This window comes from Pristiophorus japonicus, chromosome 6 (assembly GCF_044704955.1).
Source record: "Pristiophorus japonicus isolate sPriJap1 chromosome 6, sPriJap1.hap1, whole genome shotgun sequence".
Lineage (NCBI taxonomy): Eukaryota > Metazoa > Chordata > Chondrichthyes > Pristiophoridae > Pristiophorus > Pristiophorus japonicus.
The window spans coordinates 258160966-258187903 of NC_091982.1; the positions used below are offsets into that span (position 1 = coordinate 258160966).

A 26938-nucleotide genomic window follows, 5' to 3' on the forward strand; every position below is an offset into this window, starting at 1 on the left:
TAAAATTTTTGCTTACCTGAATCCTCCCCCCCACTAATTAGTTTAAAGCCCTCTCCACAGCCCTAGTTATTCGATTTGCCAGGACCCTAGTCCCAGCACGGTCTAAGTGGATCCCGTCCGAACGGAATAGCTCCCTCTTACCCCAGTACTGGTGCCTTAGCCGTACGAACCAAAACCCATTTCTCCCACACCAGTCTTTGAGCCACGTGTTTAACTCTCTGATCTGATTTACCCTATGCAAATTTGCTCATGGCTCTGGTGGTAATCCAGAGATTTGTGGTTCTGCTTTTTAATTTGGCCCCCAGCTGCTCATAATCCCTCAGCAGAACCTCTTTGTTTGTCCTACCTATGTCATTGGTACCCACGTGGACCACGACAACTGGATCTTCCCCCTCCCACTCCAAGTTCCTCTCCAGCCCAGAGGAGATATCCTTAACCCTGGCACCGGGCAGGCAACACAGCCTTCGGGACCACGGTGCTGTGGTCAGTTTGCTCATCCTCCCTGCAGTCCCTCCTCTTGTCCACACAGGGAGTAAGTGCCTCGAACCTGTTGGACAACGTCAAGGGCTGAGGCTCCTCCATCACTCCATCCTGAGTCCCCAAACCTTCCTCACTCATAGTCACACCCTCCTGTCCCTGACCACGGATCGAATTGGAATTAATTAATCTAATTGGTGTGACTAGCTCCTGGATCGCGGCGTCCAGGTAACTCTCCCCCTCCCTGACGTTGTCGTAGTGTCTGCAGCTCGGACTCCAGCTCATCAACGGAGAGCCAAAGTTCCTCGAGCTGCAGACACTTGCTGCAGATGTGGTCACCGTGGACCTCAATGGTGTCCACCAGCTCCCACATGTTGCAGCAGTGACACATTGCCTGTCCTGCCACCTATAATGTATTTAATTATTTAAATTTAGTTTTTAATCTCGGCCCCTAATTTAAGGCCCTTAATTTAAAGCAAGAAAAGCAAAGAGAGAGAAAAACTCACCAACCAATCACTTCCCTGCTTTCCTGTGACGTCGAATGTAGTCGCCCTGTTCTCCATTGTCGCCCTCTCTTACCTGCTCGCACTGCTCCCTGCAGTGGCTGGCTACTCTCTCTTTTATCCCTGCTACCGATGTGGTGCTCCCTCACAGAGGGCATAGATTTAAAGTAGTTGGTAGCAGGATTAGAGGGAAGATGAGGAAAATAAATTTCACCCAGAGGGTGGTGGGGGTCTGGAACTCACTGCCTGTAAGGGTGATAGAGGCAGAAACCCTCACCACATTTAAAAAGTACCTGGATGTGCACTTAAAGGGCCCAAATTTGCCCAGGAGTTGCTCCGTTTTTTTTGGAGCAACATGATTTTTCTGGACTATCTTAAAAATTCCTATTCTGCACATTTAATTTGCGCCAATGTAAGTGAGTTAGTTAGGATTTTTTTTAGTTTCGTTTTTTTTTCAAAAGGGGACGTTACCAGCCGTTTTGGCCATTTAAGCCAGTTTGGACAGCTAATAGTTGCTCCAAACTAACTTAGGACAGTGTAGGTGGCCACTTGTAGCCGCACAGAAAATCCTTGCGGAGAGTTAAGAAATCAGCACAGGTTAATACATTCCAAAGCACCAACACTTACTAAACAAAGCACAAAAAACATTCAATAACAAATAAAAATAGAAGGAAGCGGTGAAGACCTGCACCTAAAGCACCAAGACATACAAAGTTTTAAGGAAAGATTAAAAGAAAATAAAGGAACTCTGCAAACACAAGCACAGTAGTTTAAACAACACAAACAGCTACTTACATGTACAGGGCTTTTTTCATGTGACTCATTACTTTACACGTTTTTACAGGTCTCCTTCACAATCATTTTTTTTACCTGTACTGGGATCTCCCTAAAACAAATTAAGCCGAACGATGTTTCCATTCTCTGTAAGTAATAGGCTCCAAAGGCTGTATGCCGAGATATTTCCAAAAGATGTGTAAAATAGAAACAACTTCCCCATATTTTTGCCAGAAACAAGTTAGCACAGCCGGTTTCCATCTGTTCAATAGCTCGCGGGCCGGTGCGGGAGGCCATTCGGCCAGGGATAGGGTGGGCGAGCCTCGGGTCCGGCTCATAGCCTGTAGGACGCGCTGGGAGGGCGAGGAGCTACTGCGCATGCACGCAGACTCCACTGCGTATGCGGACAGTTGCCGGCACTGTTTTCGGCACAGGGCTGTAGCTCCGCCCCCCGCCCATTCCACTATATACGCCGCGCCAGGACCTGGGACACACAGCAGGGCAGCCAGAATCGTGAGTAAGTTTATCGGCGCCGTTTTGAACGCACAAAGTTGGCGCATCTCAGGTGAGTGCGCCGGAAAAAGGGGTTGGGGAAATTTTGGCCCAAAGAGCCATAACCTACCGGGCTATGGACCTAGTGCTGGAAGGTGGGATTAGGCAGGGTAACTCTTTTTCAACCAACACAGACACGATGGGCCAAATGGCCTCCTTCTGAGTTGGGATTTTCTATGATTCTATGATTCTATGAAGAGCCAGCCTACAGTGCCATTTCCACCTTCTCTCCCAAAGTAACCAATATAATAACTTTATGGAACACTCCCTCTGCGTGCTATGTGTCACTAAACCTGTTCCTTATAAATGTATTTATGATTTTGTTACAGAGAACAAAGTTCTCCTTCTGTTTAAGTACTGAAGGTATGCAAATCTCTTTATTCCTTCTATTTTTTTTGTGTGTCTTGTGGAGGTGAAGTCAGGTCTTGTAAAGAAAGCTCAGCTCTCATTAATAGTGATGGTTATGCTGTTGGCCACCATAATGCACTGAACCATCTACTTTTTAGATCCGATCCAGATAGATTTTTTTGTGACGGTCGCAGAATGTGACAGAATGTTGCAGTGCAGGTTCACAGAGGTGTAATCAGAAAAAAATAGACACTGAGCCAAAGAAGTAGATGTTTAAAATGATCATGATGGTGGGTTTTAAGAAGAGAGTTTTAGAGTGTGAAGAAGTCTAGATATCTGAAGGCACAGCTACCAATGGTGGGGCAAAGAGAGCAGGAAATGCACACGAGGCCAAATTCAGAGCAATGAAAGAAAAAAGACTTGCATTTATACAGCGTCTTTCACAATCTCAGGACGTCCCAAAGTGCTTTACAGCCATTGAAGTACTTTTGAAGTGTCGTCACTGTTGCAATGTAGGAATTTGTGCACTCCCCGGTTCTTCTTTGAAATAGTGCCATGGGATCTTCTGCGTCCACCTGAGAGAGCAGACGGGACCTCGGTTTAACGTCTCCTCCGAAAGACGGCACCTCCAACAGTATAGTACTCCCTCAGAACTGCACTGGGAGTGTCAGCCTAGATTTGTGTGCTCAAGTCTCTGGAGTGGGACTTGAACCCACAAACTTCTGATTGTGAGGGAGGGTTGTATGAAGTGGTTACAGAGATAGGGAAGGGAAACTTCATGAAGGAAGTTAAACACAAGGATGAGAACTTTATATTTGAAGTTTGGGGTCCGGAAATCAATGTCGGCCAGCAAGGACAGGGGTGATGCATGAATGGGAATTGGTACGGGATAGGACATGGGCTGCAGAGTTTTGGATGAGCTGAAGCTTATGGTTCAGTGCAGAATAGGAGGCCGACAATGAAAATGTTGAAATCGTTGACTCTGAAGCTGACAAAGGTACGGATGAGAGTTTCAACAGCAGATGGGCTGAGGTTCTCTTCCGGCAGTCCCAGGTGGCTGTGTCTTCGTCGGTAAACTGGTCTCAATGGATAATGGCAGCTGCAGGCAGACTGCCTGTGGTGCTGATGAATCTCCCCAGTATCCCATCATTCACCCCCTTCGTCAGGTTTCAAAAAGGGCAAGGTTAGGGCACCACTGAAATCTCCACCCATTTCCATAAGTTCAATTGTGGCAAACAAAAGTCAACAGTTCGAACAACTTTCCAAAAGATCAAAGTGTGACTAACGTTTCATGCTAATCTGGTGTGGGTTGGCTAAGTGATACATGGGTACCGCTTGGGATATTGCACTTGCCTTAAATTATATATGTTAATAGAGCTCTCACTGGGAGCCAGAGCTTTATTATAGCACATTGGAATTCTGGACCATTTCCAGGCTCCAGCATGCCCCAATCACACCAACATGAACTATCCCACTCGGTGGAAAACATTTTTTATTTTAAGAAATCATTAAGAGTAATAAATTATGTTGGTGATAATAGCAGGTGAAGGCTTAACGTGCTTGTAAGGCATTCTTCTGTGTGCTATTTTAGCAGAGCTGTCCCTGTACACAGTTCGGCCTGTGTTTGAGAACTTGTGTGCGGGTCCTACAATTCTATAGGTCAATTGTAGGGACTCCAACATAACATGCTGCACCATTAAAATAGAGCATTAGCTGAATCCGCTAGGCTTTACTCACCAATAAATATTGAAAAGAAAGACCATCGGGAATATGACAAATGTTTAATATCAAATTTCTGTGTTTATTGTGAGGGGCAGTGATTTGATGAACACACATCCATTCATTCTATCAGTTCACAAGAATCCTTGGCCTGTTCCACATTTGTTTAATCTGATAACAGTTATTAACATTGTGATAAACATCACTGAAGAATGGAAAGGACATTCAATATTGTTAGGTTTATTTGTAAACAGTTGAGTTGGAATGAACATGTTGCAGCACTGAAATTCATTTCAGTCCATGTCTGTACAATGAATAATAAATAGGCCACTGAGGGATTTTCTGCAATTTTTGCCCAGGAAACTGCAAAAATACAAATGATCAAGTTAAGTTATTTTTTTTTTCAAATGCCGTGTGCTTTCATTGAAGTTGCCTAAAATGACAACTTCATCTAAAAATAAAACCCAGATATAATGGTATTTAAAATGACTGTGAGACAAGGGTTGGTGTGTGTCAGGCTGTGATAGGGCTGTGTGTGTGGGCTGTCTGTGGTAAATGTGTCCGTGTGTGTGTGTCTGGTGATTGTGGTCAGTCTGTGTACGTCGGCACTATTATTGTGGTAGATGTGTATGTGTGTGGGAGTGCTCTGACTGTGGTCGGTCTGTTTGTGTCTGCATTGTTGTTATGTAGAGCTGTATGTGTACTCTGATTGTGGTAGGTGAGTCTCTCTATGCTGTCACCTTAGGTCTGTGTGCGGTGTCCACCCGTGACAAATACATGAGTTCTTGCTACGGTCAAAATGAGTGTACATGCACTGATTGTGATCAATGCTTGGGCTCATGCACCAGTTGTGATCTATATTGGGTTATGTGCCCTAACTATGATGAATGCTGAGCTGCTTGCCCCGAATGTGATCGATGTTGGGATAAATGTACTGAGTGTGATCCATTTTGGGGTGCATAAAATTACTGTAATAATTTTTAAGCGTGTCCTGGTTGTGATCTATCTTTGTATGGTCACCCTGACTGTGATGGACTTTGGGCATGTGTGCTGAATCTGATCAATGTGGGGGTGCATGTACTGACTGTGGTTAGTTTTGGAGTGTGCACACCAATTTTGATCAATGTTAGAGTGCATATACCAACTCTGATCAATGTTGGGATATGTATACTAATTCTGATTGATATTGGGGGAGACATTGACTGTGATCTCTGTTAGGGTGAATACACCGACTGCTCAATGCTGGGTATGTGCACTGACTGTGATCGATGCTGGAGAATGTGCACTTGACTGTGATTGACGCTGTGATGCATATACTGCCTGTGACTGATGGTGTGTATGTGCACTGACTGTGATCGATGCTGGAGAATGTGCACTTGACTGTGATTGACGTTGTGATGCATATACTGCTTGTGATTGATAGTGGGTATGTGCACTGACTGTGAGCGATGCTGGAGAATGTGCACTTGACTTGTGATTGACGTTGTGATGCATATACTGCCTGTGACTGATGGTGTGTATGTGCACTGACTGATCATTGTTGGGGTGTGTGTGCTGTCTGTGATTGACGTTGGGGTTCATACAGTGACTGTGATCAATGTAAGGTTCATGCATTATTATTGGTGTTGGGCTTTTCTCTGATTGGTGTTGGATGTATGCATTATGATCAGTGTTGGGTTTATACATCATGGGTCAGTGTTGAGCGTATGCACTACGCTTAGTGTTGGATAAAGGCACTATGATTTGTGTTGTGTTTACACGTTATAATAGATGTTTGGTGTATGCAGTGTGATTGAGTATATGCAGTTTGGTTATTGTTGGGTGCATATACTATGATTGGTGATGGGTGAATGCAATGTTATCAGTGTTGGCTGAAATCATTATGATTGCTTTTGGGTGCATGCTCTCCAATCAGTGGTGGGTTTATGCACAATGATCAGTATTGGTGTAAGAACTATGATTAGTATTGGGTGTAAGCAGTATGATCTGTACTGGGATGCATGCATTGACTGTGATAATCTTTATCTTGACTGTGCTTTCTTTCCTTTTTAATCACAGTGTGCTTTACATAAAAATAATATAAAGTTCACACTATTATTCAATTATGCTATTTAAAATCAAGAAAAGTGAATACGAGACAATAACATCATAATTAGTCTGTATATATATATATATATTTATATATAGATATATCATAGGTCAATAATACACATCAGTAGAAAATATTTCAAAGCCTTCAATTCCTCCTGATTACTTTTCAACAGGTTTTGAACTAATAGCCACCATTGAAATTACATTGCACAGATTCTGTTCAAATTAGGGGGGATTTTCCTGAGTTTGCACCAACTGCATGGGAGCGCCTGGGCTCACTGAATGTCGCGATAATCGGCTGGATTGGAGCACACGCCTGGGAAAGATTCGGCCTGAGTTTGCTCCATTTAAATGAGTAAAGGCCAATCAGGTGTGGTCCGCTGCAGGTGTGCAATCTGATCAGCCTTATTTCCCAAGATTCCTGGCAAACCAGGTGATCCGCTGCACTTGAGCGCCGCCCAGGAAAATCTCTCCGACGTCATTTTGTTGAGTCATATACAAAAAGCAAACCTAATCCCGACCGTTTGGTATTATAAGACTTTGATCCCTAATGCTCTGAGCATTGATTAATTTTTCCGTTTTTTTTAAAAACCCCTCATCGATTACTGCAGTTCACTGCAGGGGTCAACGGGCCGGCGAGGGGCTGGACTGTGTCGTGGATAATGACAATACAGACCACCAAACTCCACTGGTGTTTGCATAGGAAAGCAAGTGGTCCTCCCTTTAAGAGAGGTCTGCAGGGCGGAATACACCTCCGCTGACATTTAGCGATAACTAGAGATACGAATTTCTGCATCCTCCTGCAGTTTGAGTGACTATTGAAAGTCCTCTTTCCTTACTTCAGAAACAGGATAGAAAAGTGCTCGTAGAACAAAATATTTAGAACAGACAGAGTAGATTCCGCCTGTGCTCCATGTGCAACGGAATTGTAAATCTGTTGATAAGGAACGGGTTTATGATTTTGTTGCACATAGCACACAGAGGGGATTGTTCCCTTGGGTGGTCAAGAATAGAGTGCCCTCTGCCACCCACCTCCTCCCATGCCTGCCTCTGATTGATTGCAATTTCTTGAAAGCTGACAATAGAACTAATTATATTAAAATCCATTCACATAACAGCACAGCTGTTTAATTATTATTCTTATAGCAATATTACTCTTAAATATTATTTCATTACAGTGCTTCTATAAGGCAGCTAAAACTTGATCGCTGCCACGGTTGATCTGCATGGTAATTGGTTCAGCCTCTGTCATGTGACATGTTGGCTCCAGTCACAGTGAACCATGGTCTCCTCAAGGCAACTGAATCATTGAGCTGAGTGAATCAAAGGCCCAGGTGGGCAGACCCACGTGGGTGTCAAATGTCACAACAGTCATCTAGGAAATGACCCTTTGAGGGTGCCTGTATTGGTCAGAGGTCAAAACCTTGGGGGAAGCATGCTTCACAGAGGACTTTTGTCAGATCGCAGTGTCCCAAAGAACAGTCTGCTGTTTTGTGCAGGGAGGTGCCGTCAGCTTCAAATTCTTTGTTGTGCTGTTTTTCTTCCAGCTCGGAAGGATGGGCATGCTGTCTTGTTTACAAAGGCCTTTATCTGGCTTCTGTCGCAACTTGATCTCTTTGCACAGACATCGCTTCTTCTCAATCATTTCAAGTATTGTGTTGTCTCCATAGAACCATTGCTGATACAATGCCTGGTTTAAAAAAAAAACAGGAAAGAGACAAGAGAAAACAGAAGCATAAATCCTGCAGCTTGATTCGGATTAGTGACAGAGAATTGTTTTTGATTGTTTTTCATGTGACATCAGCGTTCAGATCAATAAGATATGCGGCTCAGCATAACTGGAGCAGTTACTGTTTATACATCGGATCGTCGCCACCAAACAAAACCGGTTGGCATTGACTGGAATGACCTTGAATGGTTACCCTCTGCTCGTTAAGACACCCTTTACTGCAGTTCTTGCAACTGTCTGGAGTTCCTGGCTATTCAGGAGGGTGAATTGTTTCACATAATCAATAAACTCTAGCATGCTGAAAACCTGGCAAAGGTTTATTATTGCAAGTATATTAAAGAATTAATTTAACCAAGGGTTTGAATGTACTTAGATCTTTTATTCCCCCACCCCCCACCCCCTCTCACAGCAAACTGTTGTGATAAAGGCTGGAGTGTTTTGCCACTGACCTGATCCACTGTTGTATAACCATTTCTCTGAATAGAGGGCACAATTATAAAAACCCTGATCTTTCAGTGACAGGAGAGCATGCCAAGGGGAGGGTCAAATAAGCGCTAAATACATGCAGGACGTCATGACATACACATGCTAAATGCAAGTAACTATCATGATATGCAGCCATACAACATGTCAAATATGATAAGCAGGTGTCAAACACAAGCACGCAGAAGCTCATAATAAATGCATGTGCTGGATGCATGCAGATTGTCATGCCAAATGCATGTCAAACCAGTTCTATTTCATGTGTAGAAAGTCATGACAAATGTATCCCCAAAACTGTGCACTGCAGCTTGGGGAGTTTGGGCAGATATCTCCTGCTGTTGTCTGGAAGAACCTAGTGGTGTAAAAGTTCAAGTCAGATGTTACCTTCACTGCTACTGGCACAGTTGTCCTCGCAGTCAAAATGGTTTGCCTAAATTTGTACAGGAAGGCCTCCCAAGGAAATCACAATCCTCAGATGCAAAGAGTCTTTAGACACATTCAGATATGATTTGCTGGCCCCATGCACAATGGTGGCAGCATAAGGGCAAATCTTAACTGAGCATCAAAAGTGCAATTCGTACCTGTCTGGGATGACTCTTCTGATCCTCTTCCCCCTGCTCCAAAAACCTGCAAATGTAGAGGGATGCCCAGAGAGGTTCCATATATGTCGCATATAATGAAAGATCTTTGGGGAAACAGACAGGGCTAGAGAAGGAGTTTGGCTTTAAAAAGCTGACAGTATGTTTGTTTGTGACAAAATGGTTAAGCAGCAAAGAGGCACTAAAATAGATAGAAAAGTTACACAAGCAATTGCTCACAGGTCCAAACAAACCAGGCCACTCAAAGGGCAAAGACCGAACATGAGAGGCATCCTCCCCCGCCCATCCCTTGCAGCACCTGTCTTACATGGGCGCTGAGCAACTGAGTTCCTGCTTAGCTGCATTGTAGGTCTTAGCCCCAGTTTACACATTTTTCAGCCCACAATGAAGCCAGCTGATGGCTGGTGTGCAGGCTCCTAGTGCTATAGGTGCTTCCTGGCCAGATTATGGCAAGGTACTCTTGGCTTCCAGCACGCTGTAATGTGAGAAGGAGGCACCTGGTGAACAGCAGATGCTGAAGTTTGTACTATTGACCCCAATAAAGCAATTGCAGATGAGAAACCTTGTCAAACTCGTTTGGAAAGGGGGTCATTTTCATCTTCACCCCCTGTGGAGCAGATTGCCTGTTTGTTATTGAACTCGTCCCATTCATTTCAATGCAAACGAACAGGGTCAATAATGGGTCAGGGTCTGATCCGCAACAGTTTTATGCCTCGATGGCAAGGTAAAAATCTACCCCCAAATCTCGACTGAAAGTCACAGTTTCTTGCCGATGCCGATTCTATTTTAATGAGGTAACATATTGTCCAAACTAGATGCCCACCTGTGTCTTCCAATTGCAGGAAGTAGGAGGAGAATACTCACCAACTTAGCAACTTGCTATCCGAGCTAATTTTAAAGGAATGAAGAAAAATTGAGATTTTCTTCTCTTAATTCTGGCCTTTGGAAAGCAGCAACGTGCATCATATCAGCAGGTGTGCTACGCTAGTTTGGTTTTGGATTCAAAATACATTTTAGATTGCTACAACTTTAACTTTCTCAGATTACTTCATATTTGTTTTCAGAAATGATGATTGTAAAATTCCACCTTCGACTTTTAAGGTCCCTCAGATATTCAGGCTCCCTTGGCCAGTCCCAAAAACTAGCTCTTCCCACACATCACTTCTTTAACCAGCTTCTTCTCCCTTTTCGCTTCCTTCACTTGTTTCTCTCTGTTTCTCACTCCCTTTCCCGGATTGTCGCCATTCCTCATGGCCTTACCCAGCTTCTCTTCATTTCTCCTTGCCTTTGGCAGTTTCTCTGCCATGTTCAGTCTCTTCATTAGCTACTCATTCAGTTTTCTGGGTTCTCTATATTTCTCACCCCTTTCCAGCTTCTCACTGCTTCTCAACTCTCTTTCCGACTTCTCTGCATTTTATTCTGTTTCTTGCCTCCTCGACATTTTGCGTTCTCATTCTTAGCTTCTGACTCTTTCTCACTCTGCTCCCTTGTACTCCTAACTGCTCAGTCTCTGTCCCAGTCTTTCTGTTGCCAGCTTAGCCCTGCTGCTTGCACTCCTTCCTTGCTTTTCGTTCTCTCTCTTGGTTTCTCCCTGACTTGCCGAGTTGCACTCTCTCTCCAATTCTCACTTGGTCTTCAGATGTCAGAGAACAACATTTTCATTTAGGATGGCAGTGTTTAGTTATACTCCTTGAAACAGGTGAAATTGTTGCAGATAATTTTGGTGGAATATTCCAATATAGAGCTTAAACCTCCGAGCAAATGTAATATTTATTTTTAAATTGTGATCTACTGTTTATGAGCTCTAAAACTTGTATGTTTATGATGACCCTGCAGGCATACTGTAAATATCAGCATATTTTGTACAGCAATATTATAAACAACTTGGTCATATACTGTTTTTTTCCACAAAAGCATCTGTGCTATGTTTACAGAGCACACATGTAGATGACAGAAAGCAGCTGTTATGGAGATTCCCCGATGGTCTACATCTCGGGGCATAACAGAGAGGATGGACTTGGCAGGATACATGCACAAATTGACCACAGTCAATGAACTATGCTTTCATTAAGTACTATAGAACAGAACAATATATTACATTAAAGGATGGAGAAACAGCATAATAAGAGAAAATATTTTAAAAGTTATTCGGTATCTGTGATATATTTCAAATGGTCACCTTTCAAACTGTCTTACGATTGCTCAACAAAAATCAAAGGTCAGACCTGAATGAGCCCAAATTCTCCCTGGTGAAAGCTAGCGGCAAAAATGACCATTAAACACGTTGAAAATCACTAAGCAAAGGTCACGTTGTCGCACAAATTCCAAGTTCGTATCACATATCAAAACACCCGGGGCTTGTAAAATGATGGATTACTTTGCATATGAGGGATGACTGTGGTAAACACTAAAAACTGCAGAATATGGCTTCCCACGGCTTGCTGCTGTGATTTAACTCTTTGAGTACCACAGACAAGTTTCCTCATCTTGGTGAGAGCTATCTGTGGAAGTTGTTGGTGAGTTTACTTGTTTAACAACTCTCAAATTTATCTTGGACAGGAAAACTCGTGTCATTTTACGACACAACTAGGTCAAATGACAATACTTATTTTTATTCATTCATGGGATGCGGGCATTTATTGCCTATCCCTAATTGCCCTTGAGAAGGTGGTGGTGAGTCAGCATTTCAGAGGGTAGCTAAGAGTCAACCACATTGCTGTAGGTCTGGAGTCACAGATAGGCCAGACCAGGCAAGGGCGGCAGATTTCCTTCCCTAAAGGACATTATTGAACCAGATGGGTTTTATGATAATCGGTTAGTTTCATGGGCACTATTACAGATGTTAGCTTTTGTTTTTAATTCCAGATTTATTGAATTAATTGATTTTAAATTCCCCAGCTGACATGGGATTTGTACTTGTGTCTCTGTATCATTAGTCCAGGCCTCTGGATTACAAGTCTAGTAACATAACCACTATGTTAGTATATCCTCAGACATTTCATTGACCAAGAAAATGTCAACAAGCCAATTAAAAAAAAAAGTAATTTTAACATTTCTTTTGAGGTGCACGGAGTGAACTGTACTCCATAGTAGATTTTAGGATTACTGGCTCTGAACCCTAAGAGTGGCTCTGCAGTTCCCTCGAGGAGAGTTTTGAATGGAAAAAAAATTGGTAAAGAAATGTTTTAAATTAACCTTTGGTGAGTAGGTGAATGCAAAGTGGTTCTGTGAAGCACTAGTGCGGTGTGTGACACCCACTTTTTAAAAAACTTATTTGTTCATGGGATGTGGGCATCATTGGCAAGGCCAGCATTTATTGCCCATGAGACAGCAGTGGCAAGCCTGCCTTCTTGAACCACTGCAGTCCTTTTGGTGAAAGAGTCAACCACATATGCTGTTGGTCTGGGCCAGATCAGATAAGGACAGGAGGTTTCTGTCCATAAAGGACATCAGTTGGGTTTTTACAACAATACGGATGTTTCATGGTCACCATTACTGATACTAGCTTTTTAATTTCAGATTTAATTAACTGAATTTAACTCCACCAGTTGCTGTGGTGGGATTTGATCTCACATCTCGCAGATTACTCCAGGCATCTGGATTGCTAGTTTAGGAACATAACCATTATGCTACTGTACCCCTTCCTGGTGTGGGAGCAAGCTGCCTGGCCACCATGTGGAGTGCCTGGCTGCTAATCAGCCTGATGGCGAATCTTTTATCTCTATGTTCCTGCAATATACTTGAATATTTAAAAAGTTTATGTTTGCAGATTCATTTGGATGAGACTAGTGAAGAAGACAATGGCGAGCGTATTCTGTATTCTCTTTTATTATTTGGCATTAAAAGAAATAGTATCCTGTTACTGGATAATAAATACAAGGTGATGTAGCTATGTAATATGCCTAAGGTATATTAACCTACTGTTTTCATAATATGTTCAAGATGTAGCATCATCATAGTTGTGATATTTACAAGGTAGTTGTCCTGTTCCTATGTTCTTGTATTTGTTATCATTAAAGGCTATAAACCCTGCATATAGATATTATGTAGAAAGTTACTATATCCACAGCAATTACACAATGTGTTGTGATACCTGTACTTATAATCTGTACAAACTATTGTGTAGCTGTATTGAGAATACATCTAAGGTACAGTATTACCCCCTTTCCTGTCAATAATAGGGAAAGACAAGCAGGTGAGGAACATTGACAAAACGTGTATTTTATTTGAAGTGAAAATAATAATAAAACTTTTATAATACTTGACAAGAGATTAGTCTCATTACCTGCTGAAGCTAGGGGCTTCTAGTATTTCTTTGACAACCAGCAATGAAGCTGTCAGATTGAGGTATTTTTGTAAAATCAAAGAAGAACTTGCTTATTTGCCAAGAAATAGGTTCTCTGTAATTAAGATACTGGCTTTACTTGCTACACAACACAAAATGCTCAGAATCTGATATGATAAACATCATGTCGAAGGTTGGTAGAATTCAATAACACAGCAACAAAGTCTGAGGAAAGTGATAATAAGACATTTAGTAACACCTAGTGGTGATAAAGGGAACTCTGCCTCCTGTCTGCTGGAGAACATATAATAAATGATGACTTTGTTTGTGTTGGAAAAGGCAAATTTCAGCATGTCCTGTTGCTGATTAGCCAAGATATGCTCCTCATTCATATTCTAAGCAAAGGGATAATGTCACAGACCATTATGAGCCTTCAAAATATTCCTTATGTTCACCAATATGAAAACAAATATCAATTATTATAAAGTACTTTCATTAACAATCAAAAACTGAGCCAAGAAAGTAACCTTCACTTGAAAAAGGATATTTCAATCCTGTCAGCAATGTGGTGCTTGTTGACATCTGTGGGGTTTTAAGTGTTTCAAACTCAATCAAACTTTGCACTTTTTGTGATTCATTGCGCTCATTCCAAAATGATGTAAATACTAGCTGGACATACAATTTTTAAAAATCTGCTGATCTCATTGACCATGAAAGCTAACAGTAAACAGTTGTATTCCAAGAACAAGGTTGACTATGTCGGTCAGTAATGATGCTACAATGTAATGGTTGCAATGTAACTGACGTTCCTGAGTATCATGAACAGAGGAGAAAACAAAATCCCTATGACCAAGCCAAGCATCGCTTTCCCTGATTCCACATGCTAGATCAGCACTGTAGTCTTGTACTCATCATTTCATCAGCTCTCTGCCACCTATTCTGGCATGGAGGCTGCTGGAATGTTCAAGAGACTCCTATTAATGAACCTGTCAAGAAAAAAAGTGTTAACAACTGTTTGTAGTTGAAAGACGGAGAAAGCATGAGGTGTCTTTGTGATTTTTTCCGGCCCAGACTAAAAAAAAGAAAGAATAGCATTTATATAGCGCCTTTCACGACCTCGGGACATCCCAAAATCGTTTTACAGCCAATGAAGTACTTTTGAAGTGTGGTCACTGTTGTAAAGAGATAGCAGCATCTCTGGTTGATTTACTTGTTATGTGACTGTAACAATTAAAGTTACATTTCCTCTAAGGGCTATTTTTATTATAACCAGAATCTGTGGAATTAAAACAATTTAAGCACTTTGATAGCTTCATGTAGCTGAAATATGATGCTCTTCTAATGAGGGGCATGAGTACGTGGTTAGAGTTAACCAAAATGTAACTATCTTTATCATTAAACTTGGGCACTCCCCAGCTAGAGTGTACAGTGGGAGAACATAAGAAATAGAAGCAGGAGTAGGCCATTTGGCCTGCTCGAGCCTGCTCTGCCATTCAATAAGATCATGGCTGATCTGATCTTGGTCTCACCTCCACTTCGGTATGAGACGTGAATTGGCTAGAATAGACTGGCAAAGGATACTTAAAGGGTTGACGGTGGATAAGCAATGGCAAACATTTAAAGATCACATGGATGAACTTCAGCAATTGTACATCCCTGTCTGGAGTAAAAGTAAAATGGGGAAGGTGGTTCAACCGTGGCTAACAAGGGAAATTAAGGATAGTGTTAAAACCAAGGAAGAGGCATATAAATTGGCTAGAAAAAGTAACAAACCTGAGGACTGGGAGAAATTTAGAATTCAACAGAGGAGGACAAAGGGTTTAATTAAGCGGGGGAAAATAGAGTACGAGAGGAAGCTTGCTGTGAACATAAAAACTGACTGCAAAAGCTTCAATAGATACGTGAAGAGAAAAAGATTAGTGAAGACAAATGTAGGTCCCTTGCAGTCAGATCTGGTGAATTTATAATGGGGAACAAAGCAATGGCAGACCAATTGAACAAATACTTCGGTTCTGTCTTCACGAAGGAAGACACGAATAACCTTCCGAATGTACTAGGGGACAGTGGGTCTAGTGAGAAGGAGGAACTGAAGGATATCCTTATTAGGCGGGAAATTGTGTTAGGGAAATTGATGGGATTGAAGGCTGATAAATCCCCGGGGCCTGATAGTCTGCATCCCAGAGTAATTAAGGAAGTGGCCCTAGAAATAATGGATGCATTGGTGATCATTTTCTGACAGTCTATCGACTCTGGATCAGTTCCTATGGACGGGAGGGTAGCTAATGTAACACCACTTTTTTAAAAAAGAGGGAGAGAGAAAACGGGTAATTATAGCCTGACATCAGTAGTGGGGAAAATGATGGAATCAATCATTAAGGATGAAATAGCAGTGCATTTGGAAAGCAGTGATAGGATCAGTCCAAGTCAGCATGGATTTATGAAAGGGAAATCATGCTTGACGAATCTTCTAGAATTTTTTGAGGATGTAACTAGCAGAGTGGACAAGGGAGAAAGAGTGGATGTTGTGTATTTGGACTTTCAAGAGGCTTTCGACAAGGTTCCGCACAAGAGATTGGTGTGCAAAATCAAAGTATTGGGGGTAACGTACTGACGTGGATACATAACTGGTTGGCAGGCAGGAAGCAGAGAGTCGGGATAAACGGGTCCTTTACAGAATGGCAGGCAGTGACTAGTTGAGTGCCGCAGGGCTCAGTGCTGGGACCCCAGCTATTTACAATATACATTAACGATTTGGATGAAGGAATTGAGTGTAATATCTCCAAGTTTGCAGATGACACTAAACTGGGTGGTGAGCTGTGAGGGGGACGCTAAGAGGCTGCAGGGTGACTTGGATAGGTTAGGTGAGTGGGCAAATGCATGGCAGATGCAGTATAATGTGGATAAATGTGAGGTTATCCATTTTGGGGGCAAAAACAACGAGGCAGAATATTATCTGAATGGCGGCAGATTAGGAAAAGGGGAGGTGCAACGAGACCTGGGTGTCATGGTTCATCAGTCATTGAAGGTTGGCATGCAGGTACAACAGGCGGTGAAGAAGGCAAATGGTATGTTGGCCTTCATAGCTAGGGAATTTGAGCATAGGAGCAGGGAGGTCTTAATGCAGTTGTACAGGGCCTTAGTGAGGCCTCACCTGGAATATTGTGTTCAGTTTTGGTCTCCTAATCTGAAAAAAGGGCGTTCTTGCTATTGAGGGAGTGCAGCGAAGGTTCACCAGACTAATTCCAGGGATGGCTGGACTGTCATATGAGGAGAGACTGGATCAACTGGGCCTTTATTCACTGGAGTTTAGAAGGATGAGAGGGGATCTCATAGAAACGTATAAGATTCTGACGGGTCTGGACAGGTTAGATGCGGGAAGAATGTTCCCGATGTTGGCGAATTCCAGAACTAGGGGACATAGTCTTAGGATAAGGGGTAGGCCATTTAGGACTGAGATGAGGAGAAACTTCTTCACTCAGAGAGTTGTTAACCTGTGGAATTCCCTGTCGCAGAGAATTGTTGATGCCAGTTCATTGGATATATTCAAGAGAGAGTTAGATATGGCCCTTATGGCTAAAGGGATCAAGGGGTATGGAGAGAAAGCAGGAAAGGGGTACTGAGGGAATGATCAGCCATGATCTTATTGAATGGTGGTGCAGGCTCGAAGGGCCAAATGGCCTACTCCTGCACCTCTTTTCTATGTTTCCCCGCCCTACTCCCCATAACCCTTCACTCCGTTGGGAGGCAACCAACAAACAGCTAAACCTAATGCTGTCTCACGGGGGGACATGGGCATGCACGAGGTGGGGGAAATACCTGGGCGAGCTGGCTAACACAGAAGCAAATCTGACATATCAGAGATGATCTCACAATGAGGAGCAGAGCACAACACTACATAACTCACTTGAAACAGAATCTGGCATTGAGGAGTTGAATAAGTGGACCTGAAGAAATAGTTAATGCAGGTCTAATGATGGCATTGTATTGCTGCTATCCCAGAGAGAAGTACTAGTGCATGTCTAAAGGTCGTTGACAGAGACTAATTTTGGCTTTACTCTGACAGTCTTCCAAAGAGATTATGCTTGTACAGGGAGAAACTGCTAATGCAGAACACAACTTGGAATTACATTTGGGCTCCCACTGAAAAAATCCTATTCAAACATTCCTGACTGAAACGCCAGCAAAAGTCTCGAGTCATTTTATAGCATTGCCTCTGCAGTTGCCACGGTGGCATGAAAACATTTCATTAATGTTGCTCCTTCAAACTGAATCTTTCTGTCATTTAAGAGTGTTGAAAAGAACGTGTGTGCAATTTGAATTGTAATACAATGCGGCACAAAGTATGACTTCTAATCAGTAATCTGGCATGTAACAGCTCCCTCTGTTGGATGCCACGAGAATACATGAAAGAAAGGAGGCACGTTGTGAAGTCGAGGAATTTTTGGAGGTTTGATCTAATTCCAGTTATGACTAACAGCTGTGCAAGTGGTCCTCATTTTATGGAAGATGACATGAAAGTAAAATCATGCACAATGTTCCGGGAAAACAAACTGTAAAAGAAGAATATGCAAAACAGAAAGTTAAGTGAGAGAAGGGAGAAATGTAAAATATAAATATTAAGATCAAAGAATGAGATGGTTCACCATGTAAAAGACAAATAGAGGAGTAGAGTTAGAGCAGAAGGAGCAAAGGACTGGTTAGGGATTGACATCTATGCTAAGTAAAGGTTTAGGGAAAACAGGACTGTTCGAAGGTGCTCTTATTGATAAATTCGCTAGGTTTGCTCCCCAATAATGCAAATGGACCACCTTAACCTTCAAAGTGGAGAACTTGTCTCATATGTAGATACTTTGGCAAGAGGAAATCTTGGATTGTTTAAAGCAGCAGATTCATCACCTTCTAATCCATTTGGTTTGTTTTAGTGTGGCACTACAATATTGCAGAGCGTTCCAGTAAAACTTAAGCACTAAGGTCACTTTTGCTTATTCAATGCCTAATTATCTGAACAGCTTTGCTTAACACGATAATTCTTGCACATCGTCCTGAAATATTATCTCACCGATATACTGTAATTACAGACTTAAGGTCAATTGTCCAAAATATTAATCCCTGGCTCAGGCGGGATAATCATCGGTATACAATCTACAACTATTTGTGTGACAGTCTTTGGTATGTTGATCGTAATAAATACGAGGAAGATCAATTAAGAATGGGATGGGCTGGAAGCCTATGAATCTACATTTTCGGGCACCAGGATTGGCTCCAAACTGACAGCACAAAAAGTGTTGGTCAAACTATCTTTTGTTTGTATTCAAAAACTTGCATTTGTATAGCGCTTTTGAAGAAATAAAATGTTCAAAAGTGCCTCCGATAGAAGAGAGGTGCATAAAGCAGCAAAATATTTGGGAGAGTTAGAACATAAAAACATAAGACTTAGGAGCAGGAGTAGGCCATTCGGCCCCTCGAGTTTGTTCCGCCATTCAATAAAATCATGGCTGATCTTCTATTTCAACTCCAATTTCCTGCACTATCCCCATATCCCTTAATATTCAACAATCTATCGATCTCTGTCTTGAACATACTCAAAGACTGAGCCTCCACAGCCCTCTGGGGTAGAGAATTCCAAAGATGCACCACCCTCTGAGTGAAGAAATTTCTCCTCATCTCAGTCCTAAATGGCCAACCCCTTATTCTGAGACTGTGACCCCTGGTTCTAGACTCCCCAGCCAGGGGGAAACCACCCTCCCTGTCAAGCCCTGTAAGAATTTTGTAAGTTTCAATGAGATCACCTCTTATTCTTCTGAACTCTAGAGAATATAGACCTAGTCTACTCAATCTCTCCTCATAGTACAATCCCCCCATCCCAGGAATCAGTCTGGTGAACCTTCGTTGCACTCCCTCTATGGCAAGTATATCCTTCCTTAGGTAAGGAGACCAAAACTGTACACAGTACACAAGATGCGGTCTCACCAGGGCCTGATATAATTGCAGTAAGATGTCTTTACTCGTACTCAAATCCTCTTGTGATAAAGCTGAAAGAACAGTCAAAAAGGTAGCCTTTGAAGAAGTCTTTAATGAGGGGAAGGGAATTAGTATGGTGAAGAAGTTTAAGAGGGAATTCCAGTGGGCAAGGCTAAAATGGCTGCAAGCTTGCCACTAGGTGTTGAATGTTGGGAGCAGTGTGCACACACAGCCCATAGATGGAGGACCGCAGGGTGTGGGCTGGGACATACAATTCTTTTGGGGGGGGGGGGGGAGACAAAATAAACATTAAATCAACTGCCCCCTAATCTGGGGAACACTCCAGCCACTTTTCAAATGCCCTTTTTTTTTGTTTTTTTTTTGTTTTAAAAAAAAAGTTTTTTGTTTTTTTTTGTGATTTTTTTTTGGGCAATAAAAACATAAAGTTTACAAGTGCCCCCTATAAAAGGGGAGGGGGGGAACACTAAAAATCTGGCAATAACACAAATTAAACTTTAAAACATATAAAATCAAATTAAAATTTGGTTGCCGGGGGTGATGATGCACTCCAGTCCCTCCGGCGCCCACCTCTCGCGGAAGGCCGTGAGCGTACCGGTGGACACCGCGTGCTCCATCTCTAAGGACACACTGGGGGCTGGGACATACAACTGGAGGAGGTTTCCGAGGGAAGGTGGCACAAGAGGTCCTGGAGGGATTTGTAAATTGGGACAAGGATTTGGTGTCTCACAGGGGATGAGGAGCTAGTGGAGGTTGACGAAGGCGAGGTGACGGGTGAGCATGCCATTGTGCAGAGCAGGATATGTTCTGTAGATTTTTGGACAAGTTGTAGGTTGTATATTGAGGAACTTAAGAGGCCAGCAAGGAGTCAGATATTTAGGTAAGGAAAGCATGGACATGAGTGATGGAGGACGTGAGGTAGGAATGAAGGTAGTAAATGGTTTATTAGATAGATGGTATGTTGCCTCCCTGGTGCAAGGGTCAAGGATGTCTCGGAGCGGGTGCAGGACATTCTAAAAAGGGAGGGAGATCAGCCAGTTGTCGTGGTGCACAATGGTACCAACGACATAGGTAAAAAAAAAAGGGATGAGGTCCTACGAAACGAATTTAAGGAGCTAGGAGCTAAATTAAAAAGTAGGACCTCAAAAGTAGTAATCTCGGGATTGCTACCAGTGCCACGTGATAGTCAGAGTAGGAATCGCAGGATAGCGCAGATGAATACATGGCTTGAGAGGTGGTGCAGCAGGGAGCATTGGAACCGGTTCTGGGGGAGGTGGGACCAGTACAAACCGGGCAGGACCGGAACCAATGTCCAAGGGGGAGTGTTTGCTAGTGCTGTTGGGGAGGAGTTAAACTAATATGGCAGGGGGATGGGAACCAATGCAGGGAGACAGAGGGAAACAAAAAGGAGACAAAAGCAAAAGACAGAAAGGAGATGAGGAAAAGTGGAGGGCAGAGAAACCCAAGGCAAAGAACAAAAAGGGCCATTGTACAGCAAAATTCTAAAAGGACAAAGGGTGTTAAAAAAACAAGCCTGAAGGCTTTGTGTCTTAATGCAAGGAGTATCCGCAATAAGGTGGATGAATTAACTGTGCAAATAGATGTTAACAAATATGATGTGATTGGGATTACGGAGACGTGGCTCCAGGATGATCAGGGCTGGGAACTCAACATCCAGGGGTATTCAACGTTCAGGAAAGATAGAATAAAAGGAAAAGGAGGTGGGGTAGCATTGCTGGTTAAGGAGGAAATTAAGGCAATAGTTCGGAAGGACATTAGCTTGGATGATGTGGAATCTATATGGATAGAGCTGCAGAACACCAAAGGGCAAAAAACGTTAGTGGGAGTTGTGTACAGACCTCCAAACAGTAGTAGTGATGTTGGGGAGGGCATCAAACATGAAATTAGGGGTGCGTGCAATAAAGGTGCAGCAGTTATAATGGGTGACTTTAATATGCACATAGATTGGGTTAACCAAACTGGAAGCAATACGGTGGAGGAGGATTTCCTGGAGTGCATAAGGGATGGTTTTTTAGACCAATATGTCGAGGAACCAACTAGGGGGGAGGCAATCTTAGACTGGGTGTTGTGTAATGAGAGAGGATTAATTAGCAATCTCATTATGCGAGGCCCCTTGGGGAAGAGTGACCATAATATGGTGGAATTCTGCATTAGGATGGAGAATGAAACAGTTAATTCAGAGACCACGGTCCAGAACTTAAAGAAGGGTAACTTTGAAGGTATGAGGCGTGAATTGGCTAGGATAGATTGGCGAATGATACTGAAGGGGTTGACTGTGGATGGGCAATGGCAGATATTTAGAGACGGCATGGATGAACTACAACAATTGTACATTCCTGTCTGGCGTAAAAATAAAAAAGGGAAGGTGGCTCAACCGTGGCTATCAAGGGAAATCAGGGATAGTATTAAAGCCAAGGAAGTGGCATACAAATTGGCCAGAAATAGCAGCGAACCCGGGGACTGGGAGAAATTTAGAACTCAGCAGAGGAGGACAAAGGATTAGGGCAGGAAAAATGGAGTACGAGAAGAAGCTTGCAGGGAACATTAAGACGGATTGCAAAAGTTTCCATAGATATGTAAAGAGAAAAAGGTTAGTAAAGACAAACGTAGGTCCCCTGCAGTCAGAATCAGGGGAAGTCATAACGGGAAACAAAGAAATGGCGGACCAATTGAACAAGTACTTTGGTTCGGTATTCACTAAGGAGGACACAAACAACCTTCCGGATATAAAATGGGTCGGAGGGTCTAGTAAGGAGGAGGAACTGAGGGAAATCCTTATTAGTCGGGAAATTGTGTTGGGGAAATTGATGGGATTGAAGGCCGATAAATCCCCAGGGCCTGATGGACTGCATCCCAGAGTAATTAAGGAGGTGGCCTTGGAAATAGCGGATGCATTGACAGTCATTTTCCAACATTCCATTGACTCTGGATCAGTTCCTATCGAGTGGAGGGTAGCCAATGTAACCCTACTTTTTAAAAAAGGAGGGAGAGAGATAACAGGGAATTATAGACCGATCAGCCTGACATCGGTAGTGGGTAAAATGATGGAATCAATTATTAAGGATGCCATAGCAGTGCATTTGGAAAGAGGTGACATGATAGGTCCAAGTCAGCATGGATTTGTGAAAGGGAAATCATGCTTGACAAATCTTCTGGAATTTTTTGAGGATGTTTCCAGTAAAGTGGACAAGGGAGAACCAGTTGATGTGGTATATTTGGACTTTCAGAAGGCTTTCGACAAGGTCCCACATAAGAGATTAATGTGCAAAGTTAAAGCACATGGGATTGGGGGTAGTGTGCGGACATGGATTGAGAACTGGTTGTCAGACAGGAAGCAAAGAGTAGGAGTAAATGGGGACTTTTCAGAATGGCAGGCAGTGACTAGTGGGGTACCGCAAGGTTCTATGCTGGGGCCCCAGCTGTTTACACTGTACATTAATGATTTAGACGAGGGGATTAAATGTAGTATCTCCAAATTTGCGGATGACACTAAGTTGGGTGGCAGTGTGAGCTGCGAGGAGGATGCTATGAGGCTGCAGAGCGACTTGGATAGGTTAGGCAAATGCATAGCAGATGAAGTATAATGTGGATAAATGTGAGGTTATCCACTTTGGTGATAAAAACAGAGAGACAGACTATTATCTGAATGGTGACAGATTAGGAAAAGGGGAGGTGTAAAGAGACCTGGGTGTCATGGTACATCAGTCATTGAAGGTTGGCATGCAGGTACAGCAGGCGGTTAAGAAAGCAAATGGCATGTTGGCCTTCATAGCGAGGGGATTTGAGTACAGGGGCAGGGAGGTGTTGCTACAGTTGTACAGGGCCTTGGTGAGGCCACACCTGGAGTATTATGTACAGTTTTGGTCTCCTAACCTGAGGAAGGACATTCTTGCTATTGAGGGAGTGCAGCGAAGGTTCACCAGACTGATTCCCGGGATGGCGGGAGTGACATATCAAGAAAGGCTGGATCAACTGGGCTTGTATTCACTGGAGTTCAGAAGAATGAGAGGGGACCTCATAGAAACGTTTAAAATTCTGACGGGGTTAGACAGGTTAGATGCAGGAAGAATGTTCCCAATGTTGGGGAAGTCCAGAACCAGGGGACACAGTCTAAGGATAAGGGGGAAGCCATTTAGGACCGAGATGAAGAGAAACTTCTTCACCCAGAGAGTGGTGAACCTGTGGAATTCTCTACCACAGAAAGTTGTTGAGGCCAATTCACTAAATATATTCAAAAAGGAGTTAGATGAAGTCCTTACTACTAGGGGGATCAAGGGGTATGGTGAGAAAGCAGGAATGGGGTACTGAGGTTGCATGTTCAGCCATGAACTCATTGAATGGCGGTGCAGGCTAGAAGGGCCGAATGGCCTACTCCTGCACCTATTTTCTATGTTTCTATGTAAACTGATGGATTGAATATGAGATTAGAAGCTCAGATCAGAGTTGAACAGGAGACTGTCGTTGTGCACTATGTAAATGTGCCTGAATGACTGGTGAGGTATGAGGATAAAGTCGGAAGCAAGGGTACCATGTTTGGCGGCAGATGATGGCAAATACATGACACTTAATTTTATGAGTTGCGATTTAATTTATTAAGAAGTAGGTGCAAAAACAAACTCCTATAATGTATGAGAAAAATTGGGTCTGTGTTTTCCCTCAGGCCACAGAAAAGCAAAGGCGGCAAAAAGATCTGATTAATCTCAACAGACAGTGAAACAAATAAGTGACAAGAGGATTCGGAAATCTCACCAGACAGAATTAGCGAGTCCTCCATTTAACAACACGGCCTCGATTCCAGGTGCACATTATGACAGAAAATAGGAAACTCCAAACTCGCAGCAAACTTGCAAAGTGACAGATTGCAGCTTGCTGCTGGATTCCAGCCTGCACATTTCACCAGATCAGGCTGCACACTGGACCCATCTCCTGAATCTCGCACACAGATGGCTTTTGTTGTTTTTCTGCCCGCGTGTGGCATTTGTGACCACATCAGCACACAACTGACAAACAGCTGGAAAAACACATCCAGGACACGTTCAACGCAGGCTCAAGCTCAGTACTCACTGGCAGCAATTCAGCGAGGAAGAACCAGCCTTTTGTTCGCAAATGTACAAAAACAATTGATAATCATGGCCCCTTCTTTATTTAAGTTAAACAAACCTAAGGCATGTAAACTTGTAAAAATGTCAAGTAAGGCATTTTTTTTTAAAGCAGTGAATTTACAAGTTTTTATGCTAGAAAAATCCATGCAAGAGGATCCACTGGTGTGGATGTCAATATTCTAGTCAGTTCAAATTGAAAACTGCCAGATTGCAATAAAAATCTCAACTGGTTCACTCGGGAAGAGAGCCCATCATCTCTACCAAGTCGGGCCTATACCTACATTACGTGGCTGACTCTTAATGCCATCTGCCCAGCAAGCCCAACTCAGTTGTCAGGGCACTTAAGGGTGGGCAGTGTGACCTTGCCAAAGTCACCCACATACGGAGAACAAATTGGAAAAAAAAGAAGCTTTTATGAAGTATTCCGATGTTGTTCCCCACACTGCGATCAATAGGTTTTAGACCAGCTTAGTTTAATGGCCCAGGGTATTATTCCTGCATGATGATTATTACCCAGTTATTTTGATCACGATGTATAGTAATGATCCCAGAAAAGGTCTGAATGCAAGCTAAGCATCTGAACCTCTACATTTAACTTGCTATTTTTGGGGGGGGGGGGGGGGGGGTGATACCTTTGCCTTTCGGGTATTGGGTGCAGATGAACTGCAAAGCTGAACGCTGCACATTAATAACTGACGACTTCTTGTAACTAAATGCTTTACAATGATCATCGGGTCAGAGTGAGGCATTTTGTTTGTTTCCCTCAGTCCAGTTTGGAGGGCTGACAGAAAGTGTAAAACTTTGGGCTGGATTGTCGGCTTGTTGCTGTCTCGGTTTTCACCCAGGAGGAGTGGCAATGGTGGCGGCGGTAAGCTCTTCTGGCCTGGCGATCAGCTTCCAGCGCCCCGCCGGGATTTTCGGGGCCAGCTAGGGCGGGACGCGCAGCAGTACCACCTGGAAGAGGCGAGCTGGTGTACAATGCCCCTGGTTGCGACACTGGGTCGATTTTTTGGATCCCACGCGATCCGTACAGCGCCGTGCTAGGACGGCTTGTGAAAACGGGCGGTCCGACCTGTAGCAGCTGCAGTGAGGTACGTAATGTCGTCCTCAGCTCAGTGTGATTGTTTTTTTTTCTCACAATTTATGTTGTGGTGGCATGGGTTATTTATTGGGAATGATTTTGGTGGGATTTTTTCAGTTTTTTTTTCTCCCCAGGCCTCTCTTACAATGCTCCCAGGCCGGCTATTCAGCTCAAGATTTTCGCATGCTCAGCCGACCTAACATCCTAAGAGAGATGTGCAATGATTCCCTTAGCGCTCCATCTCGACTCAGGGCCCAGCTGCCCAGTTTTGCTGACTGAGGTGCAAACTTTTTCCAGGCGGTATCAGGATCGCCCTGCCGTCATTAACTCCTCGAAATCTTAAAAGCCGAAAAGAACATAAGAACATAAGAATTAGGAACAGGAGCAGGCCATCTAGCCCCTCGAGCCTGCTCCCCCATTCAACAAGATCATGGCTGATCTGGTCGTGGACTCAGCTCCACTTACCCGCCCGCTCCTCTTGATTGCGCACAGAACAAAGAAGGGCTTGCATTTATAAAGCACATGATCACATCCTCAGGATATCTCAAAAAGGTTCACGAGCAATGAATTACTTTTGAAGAACTGGCACTGCTGTTATGTAGGAAAATACAGCAAGGTCTTATAAACATGAGCAGTTAATCTGTTTTTGTTAGTGTTGGTTTAGGGAGGTATGTTGGCCAGGACACATGGGGAATTACATACTCTTCTTTGAACAGAATCTTTTATATTGACCTGAACAGCCCTCAGTTTAACTTTTCATCTGAAAGGCAGGACCACCCTCAGCACTGCACTGAAGTTTCAGCCTAGATTATGTGCTCAAGTTCTGGAGTGAGGCTTGACTGCCCAACTTCCTGACTCTCCTGAAAAGTGGACTTTAACAGTAATCTCATTGTGCTTTATTGAGCAACTCACCAGGAGAGTTTTCCATATTGAAACCACCAACAAACCTTTAATGTCGCTGCTGGGTTAAAAGACCTTGGATGAATTGCCACAAGACTCTGATTACTCAGGATGAGGCAAGATATGAGTACACCATCTCAGATGTACCAAGAAGAAACTGAATAAAGCCAACATTTTCTCATGAGCTCCGAATACAGGTGAGGGTGTGACCAATCAAGTTTGAAGTTCAGGAAGAAATTAACATATTTGTATATGACTCTTCCAATGGAATCCAGTATAGGGGGACAGCAAATTC

The 26938-nt window shown here is 43.1% G+C and overlaps 1 protein-coding gene across 1 annotated transcript in view; it reads right to left on the minus strand.

The window, feature by feature from the left end:
- Nucleotides 1-7920: 7920 nt before the first annotated feature.
- The window catches only part of nyap2a (neuronal tyrosine-phosphorylated phosphoinositide-3-kinase adaptor 2a), a 141731-nt gene continuing 122713 nt past the window's right edge, over nt 7921-26938 (minus strand). Inside the window, exon 6 of the mRNA XM_070884128.1 lies at nt 7921-8142. Coding sequence (XP_070740229.1) covers nt 7921-8142 — 222 coding nt within the window. The remainder of the gene's footprint in view (nt 8143-26938) is intronic.